This window comes from Lemur catta, chromosome 12, assembly GCF_020740605.2.
Source record: "Lemur catta isolate mLemCat1 chromosome 12, mLemCat1.pri, whole genome shotgun sequence".
In the NCBI taxonomy this organism is placed as follows: domain Eukaryota; kingdom Metazoa; phylum Chordata; class Mammalia; order Primates; family Lemuridae; genus Lemur; species Lemur catta.
The window spans coordinates 24,983,762-25,010,168 of NC_059139.1; the positions used below are offsets into that span (position 1 = coordinate 24,983,762).

General features: G+C 33.0%; 1 protein-coding gene across 5 annotated transcripts in view; it reads right to left on the minus strand.

The window, feature by feature from the left end:
- RICTOR (RPTOR independent companion of MTOR complex 2) overlaps positions 1-26,407 on the minus strand; it is a 125,757-nt gene that overhangs the window by 13,781 nt on the left and 85,569 nt on the right. For 4 of the 5 annotated variants that reach the window (XM_045566461.1, XM_045566464.1, XM_045566465.1 and 1 more), the window contains 20 exons: positions 25,773-25,863; positions 25,591-25,657; positions 25,380-25,460; positions 23,413-23,513; positions 20,995-21,160; positions 19,905-20,006; positions 19,741-19,787; positions 18,258-18,393; positions 17,655-17,854; positions 17,043-17,169; positions 16,508-16,672; positions 16,259-16,335; positions 15,860-15,938; positions 8,483-8,592; positions 7,637-7,724; positions 6,328-6,420; positions 5,877-5,983; positions 4,714-4,943; positions 2,263-3,271; positions 1,902-1,973 (listed from right to left, as the gene is read on the minus strand). In XM_045566461.1, the coding sequence (XP_045422417.1) occupies positions 1,902-1,973; positions 2,263-3,271; positions 4,714-4,943; positions 5,877-5,983; positions 6,328-6,420; positions 7,637-7,724; positions 8,483-8,592; positions 15,860-15,938; positions 16,259-16,335; positions 16,508-16,672; positions 17,043-17,169; positions 17,655-17,854; positions 18,258-18,393; positions 19,741-19,787; positions 19,905-20,006; positions 20,995-21,160; positions 23,413-23,513; positions 25,380-25,460; positions 25,591-25,657; positions 25,773-25,863 (3,148 nt within the window). The remainder of the gene's footprint in view (positions 1-1,901; positions 1,974-2,262; positions 3,272-4,713; positions 4,944-5,876; positions 5,984-6,327; positions 6,421-7,636; positions 7,725-8,482; positions 8,593-15,859; positions 15,939-16,258; positions 16,336-16,507; positions 16,673-17,042; positions 17,170-17,654; positions 17,855-18,257; positions 18,394-19,740; positions 19,788-19,904; positions 20,007-20,994; positions 21,161-23,412; positions 23,514-25,379; positions 25,461-25,590; positions 25,658-25,772; positions 25,864-26,407) is intronic. The other variant, XM_045566462.1, reaches the window with a different exon arrangement.

Genomic DNA, 26,407 nt, shown 5'->3' on the forward strand with positions numbered 1-26,407 from the left:
TTGCCTTTATGTTGTGACAGCAAAGAAAGGCAAGCTTCGAGATGATTTCTCTTCTGATGCTCGATTAATTCATGCAGTACCCATCTGTCCAGCTTCTTTACCTTGCCAATTTGTTTCAAATGGTCCAATATTGTTGGAATAGTAATGTCAAACCTTTCTGCTAATTCACACATAGGTTGAGATAGATTCGCTTCCACTACAGCTTTCAGCTCATCATTATCCACACCTTGGTTTCAGGTCAATAAGGCTCATTTTCAAGATGAAAAATCACCAGAACAGAACTTCTCAAACTATCGATGTACTATGTGTTCATTAGCCACATACTTCCCAAACACTTCTTTGATATTTCTAGCTCTCTGTAATGCATTGGTTCCATGATGGAATTCATATTCAAAAATAACATGAATTTTTGACTTATCCATGGTTTCACAAAAACTGCTCTAAAAAAATTTTTGAAAGATAATCACAAGCCAAAACATGTGTTTGAAAGAATTAGGATGTACCTTCACAATAAAAAAAAAAAAAAAAAAAAAAAAAAAAAAAAAACCCACAAAAAACCTAAGAAGTGTCAAAGTGAAATGTCAGAGAGATCAACTGTCAAACATAGTACTTAAGGAAACTGGACATTTCATACTTAATGACCTAATATTTACTTGGTGTCTGCTAAATATATAAGGTACTAGGGAAGGTTCCATGTTTCTATATTTGGAAATGCTATTTGGGAAACCAAATTTTTTCAAATGTACTGATGTAGCCTGATATTAAATCAAAGAATTATTTCATAAAATACACAAAATAAGTGCTTCATAAATATTAATAGTAGCCAATAAGGTTATCATAGCAGAAGCCACTCCTAATTTCCACCTAAAAACCACTCAAATGAAATTTATGCATTTCATAAAAGAGGTCAAAAAATTATACTTTGTTATACCTGACTCCATAAAACTCTTCCAGGACTACTGGAGTGGGAGGAAAGAATTATTGGATTATTCTCCTTCCCAAGTGCCATTGCAACCAGTGCAGCTCCATTTCTATTTATTCTTCATATTGGGTTTCTATAGAAACTTTTTTCTGAATTAAAATAAATGGTTTATCTGCTTAAAATGCAACATTAGAAAAGCTTAAAACCACTGATCTAGTCCAATCTCCACCAGATGAGGTAACAGGCCTAGAAATTTCAAAATTCATAAACTTTACTGCATAGATTTGTCACAGTGAGCTGTTCAGGGGTCTGCCTGGCTTTGCTCTGGATATGGCTGCCAAAGCCAGTGAGTTCCAGTTAGATCAGGCATTACTGCATAATTTATGAAATCCTACAAGACGGGACATAATTCCTCATCTGCTACCAGGAAACTCTCTATTAAATGTGTTAATAAGCATTATTAAAACAAAACTCCTAATGTTATTAAGAATTTAATGTAAGAGCCAGATGGAGTACATCAAGTAACTACTGATGATGGTAATAATAGCTAACTTCAGATGAGTATAAAATTTGTGCCAGACACTATTCTAACATATATTGTTGAAATATATGTACTTGACATATATTAATCCATTTAAATAAATGTAAATAAATAATTTAAAACCAAGGAAAGTTATTTAGAAACATTTGACCCAACAACAAAAAATATAGGTACAGAAATTTTTGCAATGGTCAAGTTTAATATTGCATACCTTTTAAAGGTAAAATCTAAACTTTATACTTTGACCAGCCTGATATAATCAAAATATGGTATACAAATCCCTTGAGTCTTGAGGACCAAGTAATTCATTTAGTGTTTATTAGGTTCCTAGTTAATAATCACAGCTACTTATACTGAAAATAATTTCACTGAAATTTTCAGTTATCTTAAAAATAAATAAATGAAGAGGTCAACTTTTGGAGCCTTAAATTGACCTACCTGACAAGGTTGTTTGTTATTGTAGGTCTTAAGCTCCTGATTCCCCCGACATGCTTCTTTTTAAAATCGATCCTTGCAGAAGCGAGAAATAAATAAAAAAAAACTTATGACTTATGTGTCCTTGCAAAACATTTATGTTTATTTTCAGGGCCTACAGGAGTTTCTTTTTCCCCCCTTGCAGCTGCAAGAATCCATTTCAAATCATATCGGGGGTAACAAGGAGCTTATAACCTATCATAGTAAATAATTATAATAGGTCAGTTATGAGGCATAAGCGGTGTAAAACCTGGCTAATGCTTTACATTTAAATCTGTTAAAATGCAACCATTACTGGTCATTTTTAAACACATTATTTGCTCACCTGCTTGGTGTTAATCTGGACTCAAAACTGTTGGCCTTCATGGTGATGGTATCAGTAAACAGCACATCTTTTGCTGGAGATGCCAAAGCTTCAGAGTGAGATAAGGATGGATGCATTCTTTGTTGCTGTAATCTTTTCAGTGTAGCGTACCCAAAGGCATCTCTAGAACTTGTGTAACTAAAGTTACAATCTGCTAGACTTTTAATCGTAGCAATAGAGGGTGCTTTAAGGGACTGTGCTCTTCTAGGAAGTGTATGAGAAGAACCTGGAGGCACCAGGGACACTGAGTTTGATTTGGAGAGAGAGAGATGGTTAGACTGTGGTGTCAAATAGTGACTTGTCTTAACAGTTTTAGTACTTACCACAGTACTCATACTTCCACAGTCTGTGTCCATAGTTGTAGCATCTACACCTACTGTCTCTCGTGAAGGACTTGAGCTCATTGAACTTATGCCACTTGTTGTAGTGTCTGTATTAAAACTTTGGCTGCGTATTTTCATATGTGAACTCGTTGAACTTTCTACAACTAACCTCTCTCGGCTTGTGTTTTCTCTGTGATTCTCTACACCAAAACTCTTGTTGAATTTTAAGTCATTTTCTCCAATACTTGGAGTACTACCAGTGTCTTCAATGTGCTTATTCCCAACAAATGAAGTTTCTAATTGTAATGTTTTCTGTACGGTGGAGATGGGTGTAAAATCATCACTGTGATTAAAGTCAACACTGGGCTCTGTAAGTGTTCTGATTCGCCTGTTACTTGTCTTGTTTTCAGATGACAGTTTCCCTCCTTTTGGATCACTGCTACTGCGATGTTTTTTATTAGGCAAAGTAAGTGAATTTAAGATACGATTCTTCACAAGTTTACTGGAAGCAAAGAAAGGGAATGAATTTTTATCCTTTATGGGTCCAGATCGGTCAAAAAATGCTGGCTCTGCATCTTCACTGATGTCAAGGAAAAACGTACTAGTAGAGCTGCTGCCAAACCGGTCATCTTCCAATATGAACATACCTATGATTGAAAGATCAATTAATAAAAGCACATATAAAATGATAAATTCATGATAACTACTAGTGACATAATAGTTTTTTTTAGTCATCTGGGGGAATAAAATTCAAAAGTAAAGAGTTAAACTATTGAGCCACATGAAAAGAGCTTCCTTGAAACCCAGAGTTTAGACTTGAATAAATGTAAAATTACATCATCTCCTGTTATTTCCACAGAAAAACCACAAGACTCACTATGGTACAGGTTACATAAAGTTTCTTTTGATCTTCCAAACATTCAAGATGAAAATAAAGCAGAGAAAAAAAAGAGAGACTTGACCATGCATACTAATACAATTGGTACAGATTCCCAGTGGCTTATTCTTCAAATCACAATAATCTTGTAAGAAATGAATTCCTAATCTTAAACATACGTACAAAGAACTATGTTATGTTTTATTATAAATACACATTTATACTAATTATGTTTATTTCCCATTTTGCCTTAGGTACTAAGAAATTTACCTAAGGTTCAGTGACTACCTCTAACAAGACTCAACCCAGGTGCCTAATGACATCTACAGGATTCTAATCAATTTTTAACTCTTCTGTTGAATAAACTACTTTAAATATATTTTGAAAGAAGGTAAAAGAAAATCCTAAATGAACTTGCATTTCTATATTTTGTCAATTCTAAGATGCACATTTTCCACATTTAATCTCTTCTATTTTCACACAGAATCTCTGATTTTAAAATCAGAATTCATCTTTCAATCGGTGGTATGTCACAGTCTAATAAGCAGCATTTTTTTTGTTTCTTAGTGGTATACAAAATACTAGTGCATCTTATAATTTGTGGAGTCTTAGATTTGGTGAAATACAGTCTAATATATGTTGCACTATCTTCTTAAAAGGAAGACCCCCATGCCTTAAATTTTATATACTGAATAGCACTTAGCCCAGGGCTTAAAAACCACAAACCGTTTTATATGTAATTACTTTTGATGCTCTATCTCTTAATAATTCCACTGCTTTAAAATTCAGTGTGTCTCTCAAAAATGAATATGTGAATACAGTATGTCTTAAAAATATATTCTGGTTCAGCAATCTCTATATCTGAAAAATGAGTAAAAAATAATAAATGAAGAAGATAGACAAATAAATACTTGTTATATTTGTCTCTTCTCTGAGAACAAAAAACGGGATGGTTCTTTTGGCACATAGCTTATACAATTATGCACGTAGGATTTTTCAAAAGCTATTTAGAAATCAAGAGGAGAGACCAATATAGGCTGGTGGCTATACTCTGTGTTGTGAAAAGATGTGTATTATCCAAGATGCTATTATTACCAAATAATTATCTGAAAAAAAGTAAATTAGAAACGTAACAAATACATTTAAATTTTGAAAATACAAATATAAATGTTAATATTGGCTAACTTCACATGAACCTGTCATCATACTTACTTGATGGCGCAGATTCACTTTCACTATTATGTCTAGAGCTGGTTGACTCTGAGTTCAAACTTAGAGTGCTTGGGATAGATGAAAGTTCATTACAGAGTTGTTCCACATCATCTGGAACCACTGGCCACAAATGTTTGCGACTATGCCTCACAGCATCCCAGTTGTGACATTTTAGAATATCACAGCCTTGTTTGGTTTTAGCTATGAGCCCAAGTACATATACACAGGTCCTGTATATAAAGATATAGTAATAACAATTTATAATCCCAAACTGAGATTTCTTAAAGCAACCACAGATTAATTTGCTACAATGTACACTTGTATTTTCTTTAAAACCTATTGAAAATTATTTAGTTTGTGGAAAAAAATGTATTAGAACTAGTTAAAAATAAATTAGCAAAAATTGGCTAGGCACAATGGCTCATGCCTGTAATCCCAGTACTCTGGGAGGCTGAGGAGGAAGTATCGCTTGAGCTCAGGACTTTGAGGCCAGCCTGAGCAAGAGTGAGACCCCATCTGTACCAAAAATAGAAAAATTAGTCAGACATGGTGGCAGGCGCCTGTAGTCCCAGCTATTGAGGAGGCTGAGGCAAGAGGATTGCTTGTGCCAGGAGTCTGAGGATGCAGTGAGCTATGATAATGCCACTGCACTCTACCCAGGATGACAGAGTGAGATTCTGCCAAAGAAAAGAAAGAAGAAAAGAAAAAAAGAAAAGAAAAGAAAGCAAAAGAGAAGAGGGGAGGGGAGGGGAGGGAGAAATTAGCAAAAATAAAAAAACATGTAGACCTTCCTAATAAAAATAGTAATTACAAGTAAATAAAAAGAATACAATGCAGTCTTAGCATAAAAGATGTATTAACTTTTCTAGCATAAATTTGGAATATTTGGGCTTACCTGACTACTGGAATATTTGTACATACACTGTGCCTTCCCTGTTTATCTACAATGTAAACTTTAATATTACAATAACAATGGAATGACAATAGTAAATAAGGAGTTTGTTAAGATGTTTAACTTAATGGATTTAAAAATCTTACATCATTAGGACTTTCAGTGAATTAATAGTTATGGACTACACTGAAATCATAAACTACTTTTCCCTCACACTCATTTCTGAATAACAATATATACATTAGAAAGATTTCTGAGTTAAATGACATACCCTCTGATGGAAAGAACTTCACACTGTTTTGCAAGTTTTAGTATATCTGGAATCACATTTTCTTCTTGTAGCAAATTGAGACCCCAATTTGATGAACCAATATTTCCCTGAAAGAAAGAAATAATTTATATGATATTCACAAGAATAACTCTTTCAAGAGATTTGGAAAGTTACCAAGAAACAAATTTAACCCCATCTATGAGAGAAAAAAATATACGAAAAATTCTCTCAATTAAAAAACATTAGGAACTATTTGACGTTCTAGTTGTCTCAGCAAGAAAACAAAAGCAATAAAATTAATGTTTATCTAGTCTTCAACATAAAGATAATATTTAGGTTGACATTAACCTAGGAACAAGTTACAAATAATTTTTAATTATGTTATTAATGAAAAAAATGGAAAAGAAAATCTAAAAATTGTGAAGATCTTACAGAAGTGTTTATTACAAACCAAGGCCCAAAGAGATGCTTTCAGTTTTTTAATTTCTTCCCATTTATCCAAATCTGGTGTACGAACATTGTGACAAAGTTCTGTAATAATATTCTAGAGAAAGAGAAAATGTACCATATGAGTAATATGTCTTCAATGTATTTTCTTATGCATTTTAAAACCTAAGGTTTGCTTTTAGTCATTTTTGCAAATTTAAAATTCTAAAATAATTTTATGTAAAATTTTCAAGAAGTAGCATTACTGCATGGGTTCTGAGTTCATATTCTAGAATTATCACTTATTAGCTGTGTGGCCTTGAGCAAATTACCTAACCTCCCCATGCCTTGATTTCCTAACTTCTAGAATAGTGATAATAATAGTATCTGTCTCATAAGAGTTTATGATTTAATAAATTATTATATATAAAGTGCTTAATGAAATACCTTGCTTAATAAAGTACCTGGTAGTATTATAAAAAGTCATAATTATCATTATTTCTTTAAAATAGAAAATAAGAACGTTTACATTTTATCATACTATGTAGGTAATGACACTGAGGAAATCATTTACATTTTTAGTGAATTTATTTTCAAATATTAATACAAAGGTACCTACCATGACAGTCTCCACAGACATAATATAAAAACACATAAAACTATAGAATATATTTACACAAAACTTTGTGCTCTTGAGATGAATGCTGATACAAAAAGAACCAAATTGTTAGATAACTATTGTTTACACACACAAATATATCTATAACTATTTCTAAAATAAGAAAAAGGTTATATTTATTGAAAACACCTGGTTGCAAGTTATACAGCCATAAACGCAGTACACATACTATATTCGAAGAACAACTGCTTGTCCGTGCCTGTTACATTCCATGAAGTATATTAGAATAGGGAGGCACTCACAAGCAGCAACTCGCAATTTATTGCTCAACAAGGATAACTGAATCTGTATTAGGTTCAGTTTAACTTCCCAATGAGGGGAAGAAACTAACTCAGCTTTTGGTATGTTTTTGGAGAGTTGAAATTTTCCAACGAACTATAAAAAAAAGGACTCAGACCTTCACTGGGCTGCTTACTCTGTAATAAGTTAGCTATTCAAAAAGTCACACACACGTCAGGAAATACAAATAAGGCCGTTAATATTTCTAAGGATAACAAACATAGAATGCCTAAGTCAATTACAAGATAGCTTTAAACGCAATTGTGCCACTGACTTGCTTTTGAGAAGGTTTTGCTAAGACAGTATTTTAGCAATATTAAGATTTTTTGTTTTTTCACTAATGTAGCTATTTAAATTAAGCAAATTATGTATTTACCTGTACTTCCAGCAAATGGCAGCCTGTTTTATGGTGTACCAGTTGTCCATAAAGGTGTACAGGCAGGTAGACATGAGGACGCTGTAACCTAATATAATAAAGATTATTAATATACCCACAGAATCATTTAAATATGCTAATTAAATAAATGACTATTAATAATGTACTAAATAAATGAGATAAAACTCCCTGGCATAAATAAAAATGTAGAAATGAGAAAACATGAAAAATATAAGTTGAGCATCCCTAATCCAAAATGCTCCAAAATCTGAAACTTTTGAGTATTGACATGATGCTACAAGTGAAAAATTCTACACAAGTACTTAACACAAACTTTGTTTCATGCACAAAATTAAAAATATTGTATAAAATTATGTTTAAGCTATGTGTATATGGTGCATATGAAATATAAATGAATTTCATGTTTAGACTTGGGTCCTGTCCCCAGGGTATCTCATTATATATATGCAAATATTCCAGAATCTGAAAGAATCTGAAATCCAAAACACTTATGGTATCAAGTATTTCAGATAAGGAATATTCAACCTATACTTGTTTGTTAGCTCTCAAAATACTGGTAAAAGAACTACGAATAGAAAAGTAGACTAGGGTGAGAGCATGGAGTATCTCTGAATGCTGTTATCAGTAAAAGTATTCAACATGGTATGAATGCTGCTGAAATTTTTGAGCAATCAGGACTGTGTATTAATATTTTTCCTGTATCAGTATAAGAAACAGAACATGTAAGTACTCAGAAAACTTAAAAATATAATGATCTATTACAAGCTGGTTTTAAACTTGATATTTGAGAACTAGCAATAAATTATTCCATTAACTGGACTATACCTTTGGTTACTCCGACGAACATAGTTATCACCATCAACAGGCTTCCGATAAGTAGTAAGTGCTTCATTAAGTTGTTCCTCAATCAAGTCAACATATTTTGAATTATATTCCTAGAAGATAATGTTGTTTTAATCATATATAGTGTCATAATGAGAGTCACTAATTTTATAATAGGTCAAATATTTAGCAAATCTTGAAAGTATAAATATTAGAAAAATGAAAGCATCTGTTTATGAAATTTCAGAAATTTTTATAAAGCGGAGAAGGCATTACGAATGCAAATGTTTTATCGTATCTGCAAGCTTTCTGCTTATATTTCCTCCCCCTTCCCCCTTTTCAATTAATATTTTGGGACCCAAGTAAGTAATTATTTTCATCTTGAGTTTCTTTCTACGTTAATAAAATGACCTTCTTAATATTAAACCCTGAAGACATTAACTAGAAATTTTACAAAGGAAATTAACTGAGTATTATCATTTCAGCACCTTTCAGTAAGAATAACTCTCTCTCTACTGATTTAAATTGTCAGGTCAAATGTAAAAATATTTTCTAACACCTGAAAAACTTCTAGGTAAATGCTCTACTGAGAATCAATCACACTGCCATCTGTATTGCAAAAGATTTCCCCTTCAAACTGCTCAAAGAAATTGATGGAACCTCTTTATAGAGCAATCTGGCAGTATTTATCGAAAGTTTAAATTCTAATGTATGTTTTGGCTTAACAATTATACTTTCAGAAATTTATCCAATATTTCCACAAGTATGCAAAGATATATATGGAAGAATATCCAGCAAACACTACTTACAAAAACAAAAACTTGGGTACAGTCTAAATGCCCATCAATAAAAGACTGGTTATATAAATTATGTTCATATAATGTATTATATTCTATAGCCATTAAAAACAATGAGGTAGATCTAAATGTACTACTCTGAAAAGAGCTCTCAAACACTGCTAAATGAAAAAAATTAAATTCAGTTTTATCTTCATTTGTAAACAGAATTCACTTGTATTTTAAAATAAAGAATATGTACTGATAGATATATACATCTCTGAATGCATATAAAAAATTGTTAACAGACATTACCTTCAGAAAACAGAAGAATAGGAAAACTTTTGTTTTCCATTTTAAACAATTTAGCCTACTTGAATTTGGTGTGTTACCTTAACTCCTTAAGTTCTGTATTTACAGTTGATGCTTGAACAACGTGGGCACTAGGACACTGACACTCACAGTGGACAATCACTTATGACAAGGCAGGTATCCTTTCTCCTCGATTTTCTTAATGGTATCTGAGAAATTATCTCATTTTTTTTGTTGGTAGAAGCTGGCTCTCCCATTATCTTGACATTTTTTAAGCCAAATTTGACAAATCTTTCTGATATTATCAAACCACCCTTTGCTGGCATTAAGTTCTCCATCTTTGGATCCTTCACCTTCCTTTTGCTTTAAGTTGTCATATAATGACTTCACTTTTTTTCAAATCATATTAGAGTCTGTAGGTATGCAATTCTTATAGCAATCCTACACCCACATAAAAGCTGCATTTTCAATAAAAAGGTATTCTGCAAAAAGTACGAGGTTCTTGTGCCTGCTTGGTGGAGCTGCAGCAATGGCTTCACAAATCTCCTTTTCTTTTGTTACAACGGTCCTTATGCTGGATTCATTTATCTTAAAATGATGGGCAACTGCAAATACAGACCTTGATGCATGGTATATATCAAGAAATTCCACATTGTCTTGTAATGTCATAACTTTACTGTTTCTTGGGGACACTTCTAGTATCACTAGTGGCACTTCGTCTGGGTCCCATGGTGTTATTCAAGGTTTATGGTATTGGAATAAAAATGATGAAAAATATGTGAGAATGACCACAAGAGATCACTTTTTCCTGTGATACACAATTTACTGGAGAGACAAACTGCTCACGAGGAGATGATTAGTGTCAGTCATGCAGCATTTTAAGCGGATATTCATGACACTTGAGCTCATTGCAAATGCAATAGGAGGTAACAAAATTATTACATTTGTATGTACTACAGTTAATTTTATGTAATTAGGATTTAATGCTGCATCTTTATGTGTGTTTACATTTCTTTTTACTGTGAATGGTGCCATGTACAGTCTATGTTTGTGTGTGTATGCTTTGACAAATTTTAACTTTTTATAATAGATTTGTGTACATTTTATGGTACCAAATGATAAAATAGACTAGCATCTACATATCTTTTAAGTATTCATGATATGTTTAACATTTTCACTAATTTTTTTGCTATTTCTAGGCCACACGGTTTGCTACACGGTTTGTCTGCAAGGTTTTTTAAATTGTCACAAAACTCTAAAATATTTTCCATTTATTGAAAAAATCCACATATAAATAGAACTGCAAAATTCAAATCCATGTTATTCAAGGGTCAACTGTACTTTGCAATAGTAATAAGGTTTTAGTTACTTATTATCACCGTATGATTATTATTACTATTGCTAATACTACTACCACGATACTCTCCTCTATATATGAAAATCTCAGTACAAAAATCTAAGGCAGATGTTTGAGCTTTTTGCAATAGTTACATTCATGTGGTAAGCCTGGTTAATCTTTTGACCAGTGGCATTCATTTGGTAAACACAAGCATACGTCAGGGACACAGTTTATAGCTGTGAAATGGGTAGAGTTTCTAATGTGGATCATCTTGAGGATTCTGCCTAAAAGGGTCTGCCTGGAGGGGCAAGAAGATCCTTCCCCAACTGAGGATGGGATTTTAGCTACTAGTAGGCATTCTTAGTAGGCAGCCAGAGGAACCACTGCCCTTGTCAAGGAAACTGCAAATGAGAGATCCTTAGTTGTGAGGTCTTTGAGGAATCCAAGAAAGAAACTCTGGAGTCTCAGTATTTAAAATTTGCCACACTCAGAGCTAAAAACCCCAGATGACAACTGCGCCAAGTGATCACTGCTTCTGACCCCTCACCCCTGCTTCCTCCTTCTGGCTCAAAACTTGCAGCTAGTAAATAGTGAAGGAGAATGAACTCAAACAAAGAGTGATGATATTAACTATATTCTTCTTCTGTAGGTTTCTAAGTGTACATCAGGCCTGGGCTGGGTGAGAGAAGTGTTAAATTGAGTAAGTGGAATTTCAATATTACACTGATGTAGATGTTTATACCTTGAAAAAGAGACAAATTGTTTACTAGCTAATACGAAAAGCTGTAAGATCTGCCCAACATTTTATCCAGAAGCAAAGAGAAATGATCACACAGAACAGGCTGAAAGGTACAGTGGTGAAAAGGAAGAGTTACTTAAATTTATGCTTCTGAGTACAACTTGTTCCAAAAACACAGTAACAGACAGTTAAAATACCAAAGAAGTAAAAAAGCAATTGCAAAATAAAATGCTTTCCAAAACAACTGCTACAGTCATAATTAGCAAAGGAGTCTGATGACACAGAAGATGAAAGGTATACTCAACCGCCATCATAATTATGTGAATTATCAATGATTTATCTACAAGGTTTTGAGTCATGAAGAATTTATCTATATTTATTTAGTATAACTGGTCTCTCTCTTCTACTTCTCTCCTCTCAAAATCAACATTTATACCAGGGGCAAGCAAACTTTTTCTTAAAGAAACCGACAGTAAATACTTTAGGTTTTTCAGGCCAAATATCTCTGTCATAACTACTCAACTGCCATTTTAGAGAGGAAGCTGCTGTAGATAATAAACAAATAAGCATGTCTATGTTTCAACAAAACTTTATAAACACTGATATAGGAATTTCATATAATTGTCACTTGTCACAAAATAATATTCTTCTTTTAATTTTTTTCCAATCATTTAAAAATGTAAAGGCTGGGCGCAGTGGCTCACGCCTGTAATCCTAGCACTCTGGGAGGCCAAGGCGGGCAGATCGTTTGAGCTCAGGAGTTTGAGACCAGCCTGAGCAAGAGCAAGACCCCGTCTCTACTAAACATAGAAAGAAATTATACGGACAGTTAAAAATACATATAGAAAAATTAGCCGGGCATGGTGGCGCATGCTTGTAGTCCCAGCTACTCGGGAGGCTGAGGCAGTAGGATTGCTTGAGCCCAGGAGACTGAGGTTGCTGTGAGCAAGGCTGACGCCATGGCACTCTAGCCCGGGCAACAGAGTGAGAGTCTGTCTCAAAAAAAAAAATAAAAATAAAAAACTGTAAAAAACATTTTGAGCAAGTCATGTAAAAACAGGCAGTGGGCTATATTTGGTCTGGGGGTGGAAGGAGTCATAGTTTGCTGACCTTTGACTTAAACCAATTTGAGGTATAAACTGTCTGAATAAAATAATTACTAGCAAAATGAAAGAAGAAAGAATCTGCATTTAACTAAAATTTGTGAAACAAATCAATCTCTAGTTGATTGAAAACATACTAAGAAGTGTTCACCTAAACTCTAGAAAAGAGGTGCCAATCAGTTTTAGTTACTCTATCCCTTGTGTGGTCACACCAGCATCAAGAGGACACTTTTGTGTGGCTAAATACACCAAAATCATTTCAGTCTTTAGGATGTGTAACCAGCCTACAAAGTTCATAGGTATTCTAAGAGCCAACTCTGAGTTAGCTGCGAGATAGAAAAGTGCAAAGAGATTTCCTCCCTTCTACCTTCACTTACACAGTCCTCTATGAAATCTTCTGTCTCTCTCACAGGAAGAGCTGTCTCTACTTCTTACAGACTAGTCTCTTTTTCTGTGTCTTTGATATATCTTACCCCTTGACAGGAATCCATTTCATCAACTACGCCCATTTTTCTACTATTAGTCTCTCTTGCCTCATTAGGTCTTTTCATTCGGCTCATATGTTTTACTCTCCTCTCCTCTTAAAACAAAAATAAGATTCACACACAGTCTCTCTTCAACTTAGCATGCTATAAGCTACTGGAAATCAAATGTAGTGGAAAGAGCATGGGCTTTGAAATCAGAATTTGGTTACTGCTCCACTCTGATATTTTCAAGCTGTGTGACCCAGGATAAATTAGTTTACTGCTCTCAGTCTCAACATTTTCATTCACAAAATAGAAATAATATAATTCCAAAAGGCTGTCGTGGGGATTAAATGAGATAATACTTGAAAAGCACCAAGTTCAATGGTAAGCAGTCAATAAGGCCCCTTCCCTTTAATTAATTTGAGAGCAGACTATATTGTCTTTATTTTTACACATCCCATTTACTGCCTAACTATTAATACATGCAACTGCAATTCAGCATCTGTTTATAACTTTCTACTAAAATTGTGCTAGCAAAATTCACCAATGAACTGTCAAATTTAACAGTTTATCTTTCAGTGTTCATCTTATGTGACCTCATCGGTCTCTCCTTCCTGAAACATCCTTTAGTGACACCATTACCTCTGACATTTTTCTCACTGTTGTCCTTTTCTTTCCCTCGTTAAACCAGGGTGTTCTCTAGGAAGACATTTTCAGTCTTCCCTTTTTGTGTGTTCTAGATACTTTCTCCAGTGATCTCATTCATTTCAGGTTTCAACTACTATTATACATTCATGACCCCCAAATTGCCATGTTCCACACATATCTGAGCTCCAGATCCACATTTTCAAATACTGCCTGGATGCCATCACCTGGTAATCCCACAGGCAATGGTTCAACATATTCAAAATTTATTATCCTCATCCTGGCAAACCACTTTTTGCAATCTCAGTCTCTTAATGGTGATCTATTATATACTCATTCTTCAAATTAGAAGAAACCTTATGTGTCAAGTTGGACCCTTCATTCACTGTATCCCATCAGTCCACAAATTCTGCCCATTTAATTTCAAAAATGTCCAGAAAATGTGGCTCTACCTATCCAACCTCACTACCACTGAAATTCAAGCCCTCATTAATTCTTGCTTCTAAACTGGTGTCAATATTCCTAGACTATCACTCTGACAATCAAAACCCCACTTTTACACTGCAACCCGTCATGTTAATAAAGCGCAACTCTGTGATAACTCCTTAAATATTTGTAATGTTTCCCCACTACAAATAAAATTGGAATCTCTTAGTATGATATAATGTGGCTTACAAGGCCTTGTATGATCTAGCTCTAATTTACCATTCCAGCCTCATCTTGCCACTCTCCACTATTCCAAGTACACTGTAATATGCTTTCTTCACAAGTCTAAAAAGTTTCAGTAATCTATACAGATTTATTTTGCTCTCTCTTCCTTGAACACCCTTTTTCCTATTAATTTTGCCTATTTACTCCTCAAGACCATTTCAAATATCACATCCTCTGCCGTATCTATCCAACATTTCTTTTGATAATCCCTAAGGCAGAATCATTAATCTCTCCTCTGTATTCCCTTATACACTTGCACAAGTCTTTGATACAGCACTTACATTTTGTACCTACTATTTGAAAGCACTGCACCAGATCTGCTAAGCAATTTTCTAATATTATGAGTTGTACAGTAAGGCAATAAATTTTATTATAATGATTGGTTTAAATATCTTCTATCTAAGAAACAAAACTACTAAAACTTGTCTCAGTTCTACAATTCATCAATTATTGAAAGACTTCATGCCTTAAGTTGTATGCTTTAAAGTTTTACTGCATTTAATAAATATCTCTTATGAAATATGTTCAGTGTAGACAATATAAATAATTTGTAATTATGTAAACAAAGGAGAGAAAACAGATGATAAATCATCTGAAATGATGAAAAATCTAAAAATCATTTACATTGGTATAGATCACCTTTACCATGGGTTTCTAAGATGCTTCAACAATTTTAATGTTTCAAACAAAATAATAAACCCACAGCAATAACCAGCTGAAGAGAAGCTAGGAAGTTGTTTAATACCTTCAAACTACTCCCTTCTTACTACATTTTCCTTTTTGCTACCTATGATAGCAAAAAGTTTGTTCTCAGATTTATGTGAAATAGCATCCTAAGATAAGATTAATTAGATAATTATACCTACTTGGGTAGAACTATTTTCAAACTTCCTTCATTTGGAAAAATTAGTTTTAGCTTAAAAGTGTTCATGCAAAGTTGTAAGCTGTATAAGGCACTCAAGAACAAAAGAAATGACAGTAAATAGGGTTGACAAATTACATAAGTAGATTATAAAATGGGCTGAGTTGAAAGCTAAATTCAATAGAATGTATACAAAGTCAACAGTTCACTATAAATGAAATAACTGTACTTTTTAAAAAATGGGTAAATATAAATACTAGTAAGTAATTATCCAGAATTTAGGACTTCACTTCATATGAATGTTTAAATATTTAACCTCATTAGTTTCAAAACATTGAGATAATATAAAAAATCATCCTCTAAAGTCACAAATCTATTTCCTAATATAAAAGCATACAAATTAAATCTTGTTCGATAAGAAGTTACCTTGTGCCACTTTTCCAATTGTTTTGCTACATAACCCCTTTCATTGAGATAGGAAAATCCTTTTGGAATGGAGAGGAATCTGTAAATTAAAACAAGCAATAGTTAAACTGAGTCCAACTTAAAGTGTTAAGGAGCTAAAATACCTCACATGTTAAAAAATTTTTAAAGAGCTAAAAGACTTTAGAAATAGCTCCCTCTTAAAACTACAAACAAAATAGAAAATTAGCTGGTGTGGTAGCGCATGGTGCCTGTTTCCAGCTACTCGGGAGGCTGAGGCAGGAGGATTGCTTGAGCCCAGGAGTTTAAGGTTTTAGTGAGCTACGATGATGCCACTGCACTCTAGCCCAGGCAACAAAGTGAGACCCTGTCTCCAAAAAAAGAAGAAAAAGAAAAATTTACCTCAGGAGGAGAAGCAAACCCTTGTCTCCAAGGTGGGATAAAGCTGGCTTCATCTGAATAAGAGCATGAAGATTAGCCTAAAAGAGATGATTATTAGGCAAATTAATAATTTCACAAAGATAGCAAATTCATTATTTCCACAGTGCCTATATTATATACAGTATATTTTCACATAATTGTCAATTAAAATTGAATATTTCAATAAAAATTTATGTCTAAGTATTCCATTATAAAAAAATGAACCTTCACCTTGTCTTCACATGCTTCATCGAGGATATCAAGAGCTTCAGAAGAAATTGTTTTGTTTTTATCATGTAGCTGGGTCACTAGTAACTCAATTCCCCAATTATTGAAGAATTCAACATTAGCTCTCAATAATACCCTTAAATGTTTTGTTGCATACAGTCTGCAGGCCTATAAAGATAAATGAATACATTTAAAAAAGACAACTTCATCATAAATAGCCTATTTGATTTTATTTTGGGACAGTTGTGCTACTTGAGAAGGGCAGAAAGACTAAAATTAATGATATAGCCCTTGACATAAATAATTTTTTAGTGCTCATACAATAAAATACTTCCCTTTTCATCTAGCAGCTTCTTCCCCTTCATATAAAAATATGGGTACTATATGGAGTTCCTTAGAGGAACTAAACCCTTAAAGTAAACTCAATTTCCATCTCATATTCTTAGAATTTATAATTCATTTTACTAAGCTGAAAATTTATAAAGTATTCAATTAATTGGTTATAAAAATATAGTTTTATTGCCTATGTTATACTCACATCAGTAGCTGCAGTTAGGATTTTGGAAAGGATGACTCTAGCCAATCCGTCTCTGCTATAGTCCAAGCTAGAAACAGTCAGCTTTAGCAAGTGATCTTGGTTTTTCAAAGAGCAAAGATTAAGGAGACTTAAAAAAAAAAAAACAAAACAAAAAAGGATGAAAATAATAAAGGTTACTAGAAATTACGAAATTACTGTATTGACTAATTCAATGAATATTTTTTCCAGCTTTACTGAGGTATAATTGGCAAAAATTATATATATTCAAGGTGTACAATATGATGATTTATGATTTGATATACATTATGAAATGATTACTACAAATTAATTAACATATCAATCACCACACATAGCTACCATTTTGTGTGTTAGGGGCAGAGCATAAAGACAATTCAACAAATATTTTTAAAATTCCTAATATAAACAAACATTTCTGAAAGAAAGCATTTAATAACTATCACATAAAAGAGTATCAAAGCATTAAGACAACTCTAATTTAATCCTTTTTAAGTAAGACTTACCAAACACATGTATACAGACTAAAACACCATCTCTTACCACATTAAAAATAAAGTTTATGTATATATTGCAACATAATCTAAGAATTCTCACCATTGAAATACACTGCATTTTTCTAACATTTTGACTCCATGAGGGTGGCAAGAAAGTGTTCCAATAAATAGAAAGTAGTGTTGACTAAGGGTAGTCAATAAACCATTATTTTGAAGACTTCTTTCGGGTTTCATTCCAGATGAGGCATTGAGCCACTGAACAATATCCTTTACTAGATCTTCTAAGTACCCTTGCCCATCCTAAAAGAAAATACATTGTAATATTGTGAGAAAAACATCAATGCCTATAATTGAAAAAATGAACTTTAATCAAGTACAAAAAATTTAATAATGATAAATTTACCAATAATAGATATTAATCACTGAGTACCTATCCTTTTTAATCCTATTTAACATAATGCTGCATAGAGATGGTATTATTCTCCATTTTATAGAAGAGTAGACTAGGTCTTCTAGACGGTGGATAATTTGCCTCAAGTCTTACAACTAGTGACTAGGTCAGAATTCAAATGTAGGTCTGGGCTTATTTCCTATGTTTCTAAATATAACTTATGTATATTCAGACAGAAGGTGGAAACGGGATAGGGAAGGTGTGAAAATCCAATAAAAAGCATTGGCTATGGAGAATACTCAGAGTGCTTACCTCTTCGGACTCAAGAAGAAATTCTGTAAATTGGCAACCCACAACTGTGAGCTGCTTGGACTTAGCAAAATCCAAATCCAAGTTGGCATATAATTTACTGCTAGGCTTGTAAAAATAAAGTAGTCTTCGTACAAACCTATGATCAAAACGAAATTAGCAACAAAGACGATAAACAATTATTTTAGAATTTTAACTATTGCTTATGATATAATATGGCTTTGAACATGTTTGGCATCTGAACCACTGTGGTTAAATGGCAAGAAATTAAATAAACACATTTGGTACATTTTACAAAACAAACAAATAAAACCTTCATTGTAAAGAATATTTTTGTGGAATAACAATTTTATGATATGATGCTTGAAAGAAATAGAAGATAGCAGGAAAAACAGAGATTTAATATAGTTAGACTATAAAATTGTATAAATATTATTAGGAAGCCACCCGGACATAAATTTTCTTCTATTGTATTCTATGAAAAACTGTCCCATAGCTCTATAAAATAATCTCATACTAGATAATTTTAAGTTACCACACTCTAACTTTGTTGGTTTTTCACAATTTGGCAAAAGGCCAAACATAAAAGTTGCAATTTAGACAACTGAATTTATAGGCATAATTTATGGTATTTCAATGTTATAACTTTCAACATTATGTTCTAAGCTTCTATTTAATTTAGTTCAATTTGATTTCATGCACTACAATTCAATCTAATACAGGTGCCAGGTCCAGGAATCGGAAAAATAAAGTTGAATGAGACATTATCTCTGTTCTCGAGGAGTATAAAGAGTTAATACTATGCTTCATTCCAGTATAATTTATATGTTCTGTATACTTCTCAAAACTTAATACAGATATTGTTACATATCACGAGCTGATGAATGCAATCAAGTAATAATGTTAATGACACAAACTTCTCAAACACAAAGTAAGGCTCTCTTATCCAAGGAAATCAGTACTGACAGTTGGTTAGTCTAAATGCAGAAGGAGTAAAAATCCATGGATAAACCAGAGAAAAGAATAGTAGCTTAAAGTGTTCTACATGCTACAAACATTTGCATGTGTTAGAGGAGGTGTGGTTAAGGGGAGCATAAAGAGGAGGAAGAGTGGATAACTCTCCAAAGTCAAACATGAGGTAGGCATTGTATATTAAAAATATACATTCTTATTATGTCATTCTCAAACGTTAGGGCTAAGATCAGTACACAGTTTATATTATACCAATTTGAGAAAATTTTATCTCAACTACTCCATCTGTTCTAAAACTAAAAGCGGAATGTAAATAATTAGGAGAAGAATTAGCTGGTGTGTTTTGGTTATAAGTGCATATAAAAATATATGTATGTGCCTATTGAAGACTAATTATTAAAATGTGTGTATATATCTTTAAAATACTAATTATTACTTTTAGCAGGCATTAGGTATAATATAATCTAAATCTAAGTTCTTTAAATTTAAATGCAAATAATTCTTATATACATACCTGTGTAACTGTTCATCTTTATAGTTTCTTAGATTTACATTTGGCCACTAGAAAAACATAACAAAATATGTATTTATCAATTCCTAAACATATAATTATAGTAAGTCATAATTAGTAATAAAACGAAGACTATCAAGCCATCACCAAGAAGTATCTTGTCATACCTTAAGAATGGTCCCTATAAGATTCCAGTTCCAGTCAAGATTCTCTTTATGTTGAAGGACTTGGCTATCTCTAAGGTTTATTAAAAGAGCTTCCTCTGTATCCTAAAATCATCACAAAGTAAAAGCAAAAATTAAGGTAAACTGACCTCACATCAGAAAACAGTTCAAATTTTAAAAACTAAGACAAAGATTTTTCATTTAAGGATAAATCAACGCTTAACTTTAAAGTTATAAAAACCCAGCTCTGAACTGCCCAGTCATTATAAAACTCAAAAGCCATTTGAAAATCTACATGCATGAATAAAACTGCAAACTCAAACAAGCATATATATACTATTAATAAAATCAAGTGGTTAAGAATTAAGAAATTATATTTAAGTTAAAAATCGTGATTTCTTTTGGGTAGATGCCCAGTAATCGGATTGCTGGATCAAATGGTAGTTCTATTTGTATCTCTTTGAGGTATCTCCATATTGCTTTCCACAGAGGTTGTACTAGTCTGCAGTCCCACTATCAGTGTATGAGTGTTCCTATCTCTCCGCAACCATGCCAACGCCAAAAGAACAAAAGATATTCTATAAAAAATACATCTGCACTAGAATGTTTATAGCAGCACAATTCACAATTACAAAGATGTGGAAACAACCCAAGTGCCCATCAATACATGAGTGGATTAATAAAATGTGGTATATGTACACCATGGAGTTCTATTAAGCCACAAAAAACAATGATGATATAGCACCTCTTGTATTATCCCGGACAGAGCTGGAGCCCATTCTACTAAGTGAAGTATCCCAAGAATGGAAAAACAAGCATCACGTGTACTCACCATCAAATTGGTATTAATTGACTTAATTGACCAACGCTTAAGTGCACATATAGTGGTAACATTCGTTGGGTGTCGGGAAGATGGGATGGGGGATGAGGGGATGGGTATATACACACCTAATGGGTGTGGTGTGCACCATCTGGGGGATGGACACACTTGAAGCTCTGACTCGGGTGGGGCAAAGGCAATATATGTAACCTAAACATCTGTACCCCATAATATGCTGAAATTAAAAAAAAAATCGTGATTTCATGTCAGTACCTTAAGAACAAATATATCTTTCTGAACTCGGAGATATTGATCCCGTTTCTGGTGTGTTGCTATTGCTTTTTGAATAATGTGATCTAAATGGAGGCTATACGGCTTAGGTCCTCGTTTCTTCATTTCATGGAAGCGTTTTAAACAGTTCAAGGCTGCACTGGCTCGCCTAATGAGAAAAAAATTTTGATTAACACAGTAGCAAGACTAGCATAATTTTAAAGAGATTACTTTGGTAAATCATTAAAGCTTATATAAATTCAAGGCCATTATTACTAGCCTTACTATTCTTACTATTAATAAAAAAGTGAATTTAGTCAATTTTGGAAACAAAGACAAAAAATCAAGAACACTGATTTATATAAAGAAATTATTTAGACTAAACATGTACTTAACTATTAACTAATCTTTTCTTCTATGGTGGTGGGCATTTTTTGCATATTGGTCTTAAGAACTCTTTCTAAAGGTCAGAAACCTAGTTTTCTACATTTTCTTAGAAAAGTTTTAAAGCTTTGCTTTTCACACTTAAGGCCTTAATCCACCTGAAACTTTTTTTTTTTAAGAGATGAGGTCTCAATCTGTTACCCAGGTTGGTCTTGAACTCCTGGCTTCAAGCAATCCTCTTGCTTCAACCTCCCCAGCAGCAAATGCATACCACCATGCCTGGCCTTATTTTTGTTTATGGTATGAGGTTGGAATAATTTCACTGTCCTCCCCTATGGATAATCAATGATCCCAGTATTAATCAAATTGTCTCTATTTTCAGCATTCATTGGTAACTATAAATGGTATCTTTGTAAAAATTTTGTTTAATTTCTTTTTTGTGGTATGTACAGTACAGTTTTCAAGAATTTGGTAGTCATCAAGTCTCAACTTCAGAACTCCTAGTAAACAGAATTTAAAAATTTTGAGATGTGCTGATTGGCAAGTATTTACTCTATCAGTAAAGCGAGCTTACAGGCCCAGTGGCTCACGTCTATAACCCTACACTTTAGTAAGCCAGGGTGGGAGGACTGCTTGAGGCCAGTAGTTCAAGACCAACCTGAGCCACATAGCGAGACACCTCCCCACCTCTACAAAAAACAGAAAAAATTAGCTGGGGGTAATGGCCTGTGCCTGTAGTCACATTGTTCAGGACTGAGGCAGGATCTCCTGAGCCCAACAGTTTGAGGTTGCAGTGAGCTATGATGATAATACTGCACTCTAGCTCAGGCAACAGAGTGAGATCCGGTCTCAAAAAAAAAAAAAAAAGGAGAGAGATTTTACTGAGCTAAAGAAAAAAACTATTCTAAGAAGACTATTATTGCTAACATTTTGGAGGTAAATTTGAATTCCTGACGAACCCTGAAATTTGTGGCCATAATCTGACCCAGAGTATAGGTCTACCAGGTTTTGGAGAGTACGTTTTTCTATCATGAAACTATTAATGTAAAAGCTGAAAGCTACCATTACTCATGTAAGCCTAGAGTCAGAACTAAGATGGTCCTGTAAGCCTAGAGTCAGAACTAAGATGGTACTGAATGCCCTCAGTTTATAACATAACTTCAGTCTGTTAAATAGTAGTATTTTCACTGACAGAATTAAAACTAACGGATTATATGTATTTTTGTATTAATAAAGCTAATTAAACTTTTCAAAAATGTATTATAACTGTTAACAAAAATCCACAGTTCTGAATAAAGAACTGCATTTCATTAATATCAAGCAAAAAATAAAGTGGTCCATACACATAAATTTTTCTGAACATAATAGCAAATAAAAAAGACCAAAAAAAGAGATATCCCTGGCATAGATAAAATCTTCACCAAATCAAAAATAATCCTACTTGCCCTTCCCAATTGAACTTCTCCATTCTTACCTTTCATACATTATATTTTATTATTAGCACTGGAAATTCAGCAGAGCTACAGTTGTATTGTTATACTTTTGTTTGTAAATTCTGTTTGTAATACCTCCTTCAATATTAAGAGTTCAGCTACTGCTATGTACTGCTATGTACAGGTTACTAAATTCCAAAATTTTTAACCACACATATAAAAGAATGCATTGGTAGTTTTTGTGCTTTGTTAATCTGAAATAATTTACAGATATAAAAATGAGCACGAATTGTTACTCACAACATAAAATATTCCAAAAACTCTCAACCAACATTTTTAGTAATGTGGTAGGAAATCCACGTCTTTGTCCAGAAATATGCTAGAAAAATGTGATTTTACTATACTATTAATACTCTGTGGCCTAAAATACAAATTATTAAATACAAATGAGAACTATTAATTTTTCCTCTTATCTGTAAGACTTCCCTAAAAGAATGTCCAAGCATAATCTATCTATACTACTTTTTTAAAAAGAAGGGAAGGTAATCTAAGTGGATATTAAATATACCAAGCATAAAAGCTTTCCTGAAGCTCTGATACTTACAGTCTCTTTTCTTTGGGGATATCAAAGGATGCAGCCATATTCATTAGGGTTGGCAAACAGTGCAAATGATGGCTATGTGAATGAGGAAGAATTGTGTTTGCCTAAAATGAAACGTAACATTTTATATGAGCTTTCAGAAATAGAAATATTTTGTTATAGACTAGCTGCAGATACAATGCTGCATCAAGACCATTAAAAATTCTGAGGTTTTACTCATAAAATTAACTTACTTTTCCCAATACATACTTATCTATAATTTTAATCTTACTTTGAAAAAGGATGAAATATAAAGATGTACACATGATATTAAAATCACTGATTTTTGGCCTTTTTGTTACGACTGAGGGGTCCATTCGCCACTCTGGGAAATGTATCATGCTCTTACTCTATAAATCTATATCTTGCCCTTGCTCTGTAAACCTATCTTGTCCTTCCCCAATAAACTTCATTTCACATTTGCCTTGCAAAAAAAAAAAAAAAAATCGCTAATTTTCATAAACCTTTTTTATAATATTAAATTATGATTTTTAGTGGTACCCAATTAAACTCAATTCTTTAATGGCCAGAAAAGATATGTCAAAATACTACAAAACTGAATCTAAGTTATGATTAAAATAACTTAAAATGCTAGATGCAATATCAAAACTTGAATTGACTTCTTAAATTTTAAAAACAACTTTCTCAAAATAGGTTTGTCCCATATACCACAATCTTTAATATAAGAAACTTATTAATTTTTGCTTTCCAAACAAAATCTCACCACCTAAACAGCTTTCTACCAATGAAGATAAGCAAATTAATTAAACATGAAAAACAGGCAATATAAGAATAATAAGCAATGAACTAACACTGCTATACTCAAAATGAGCAGCTTCTATATTTCAAGAGAATCACAGAATTCTGGTGTATGGGGGAAGGGAAAGAGATGAAATTTATAAGAGATTCCTTTATATCAAAGCAAATAATTCTGGATATTGGTATCTTTACAGGAAGTAATATTTTATGAATTAAAATACAAATAATCAAACCTGAGAGCCTGTGACACTGTTTAATTCTTTCACAGACAAGCCAAAAAGGAACAGACCTAATGGCTAAATAATTCATTGATAAAAAAAACAGTTAACATTAAATTCTGTTTAATTCTATTTACCTCACTTACATAGTCCAGCTGCTAAGTGGGGGATAAAAGGTGAGGTGGAAGGGAGAGGATAGGGAAACAAAAACAACAAAAACAAAAAGTACCTGCCAATAACATCAAGCCATAATATAAAAAGATTTGCCATATTGTCAAGTCTTTCTTAATGAGTTTTAAATGGTTTTCCATGTAGTATTTTACTAACTAGCAGATAACCTAGAAATATAAATTTCTATCTTCCAAACTACCAAAGTTCCCCCCTTGCTTGATTTGCTAAGAGCAAAGAATGAGCCGATCACTTTCCTAGCTCCTAGTTTCCAGAAGTTATTGAAATCATAAATCATAGCACAAAAAAAAAAATAAGATTGCCATCCTCTAAACCTCAAACTGTACGTTTATAGAGAAGGCTATGATGTCCAAACTAGGCAATTATATTTAGACAAAGCTTTCTAAAATCAAGCACTAACTACCATGTATCAGTTCCATTCCTAGCAGAATGAAACAGTTGCTACAGTTTTATAATTTCTTGCTTTTGGGGTAGGAAGTCTTTCTGAGATCAATTAAGATTTATAGGACTAAAATATCAACATCAAAAGTGAGTATAAAAATCAACATTGAGGACTTTGTATGTTTTGTATTTGTTTCATTTATAAAACCAGCCTATATAACAGGATACAGGTACCAAAGGCTTTTTGTAATGCAAAGATAAACATTCATAAAAAATGCAAGTACATTTTTTGAGATAATACAAAGCAATGCTATTAAAACAACATGTTTTCTAAATTCAGACATTAAAGGTATGAAACGTATAATCAGAAGTTGCTAAACTTACCATATGTAAAAGCTCTCCTAAAAGGATAGTAGCTCTAACTGAGATATGGTCATCACTGTTCGTTATCACTTCAACTAGACCCTTTGAAAATAAAAAGAAAATATTGCTGCAAAATAATGTAGATGTACATATTTATGCATCAGATATGTTTTTTAGTCTGAAAGAATTTTGTTAGAGAAAAACAGAATAAAGGAAGTTTTATAAGTCTTACCTCTAAAAGTCCATTACGAATAAATGCAGACAGTATCAGTGCCAAATAATTATCCATGAGGTCTGGTCTGGAAATAGACACAGCACAGAAATAATTTAAGTAATGCTTCATATATTACACAATTGAACATAAAAAAACAGTAATTGTAATAAATTGGAACCATTTTTAAATTTAAATTCTACCTGGATCTGGCACGATGAGGAAGGATAGTTTTTGCCTCAGCTGCTACAAAGCCATCTGAAAGTCTCCAACTGTCTTGGAACCTCCCTGGATCTAAAATAGTTAAAATTAGGTACTTAAAAGAAGATTAGATAACACTGAAACACTTCAGGTAACTGTGGTACCATCAGCCAGCCAGGCTATAAATAACTTCAAAAAGTGTTGGTTAAAAAACCATACATTCAAAAAGATACACATAAAACCTATTTATATAGCTGGGCGTGGTGGTGCATGCCTGTAGTGCCAACTACACCAGAGGCTGAGGTGGGAGGATTGTTTAAGCCCAGGAATTTGAGGCTGCAGTGAGCCATGATGACGCCACTGCACTCCAGCCTAGGTGACAGAGCAAGATCCTTTCTATATATATTAAATATATATATAAATAAATAACAAAAAACCTATTTATGTAAATGTCCACAGATCTAACTTCCTTCATTTGGGGAATAGGAATCATTTGGGTAAAATAAGGCCAGAATTAGATAATCTAATTTGAGAATTACCTAAGTTTCTTACTGTCTCCTCCTTTCCTTTGTTGGCCCATCACCCTATTAATTTCCTTGCTTCTTTTGTAAGAGAATAATAAAGAAGAAATTAAAAT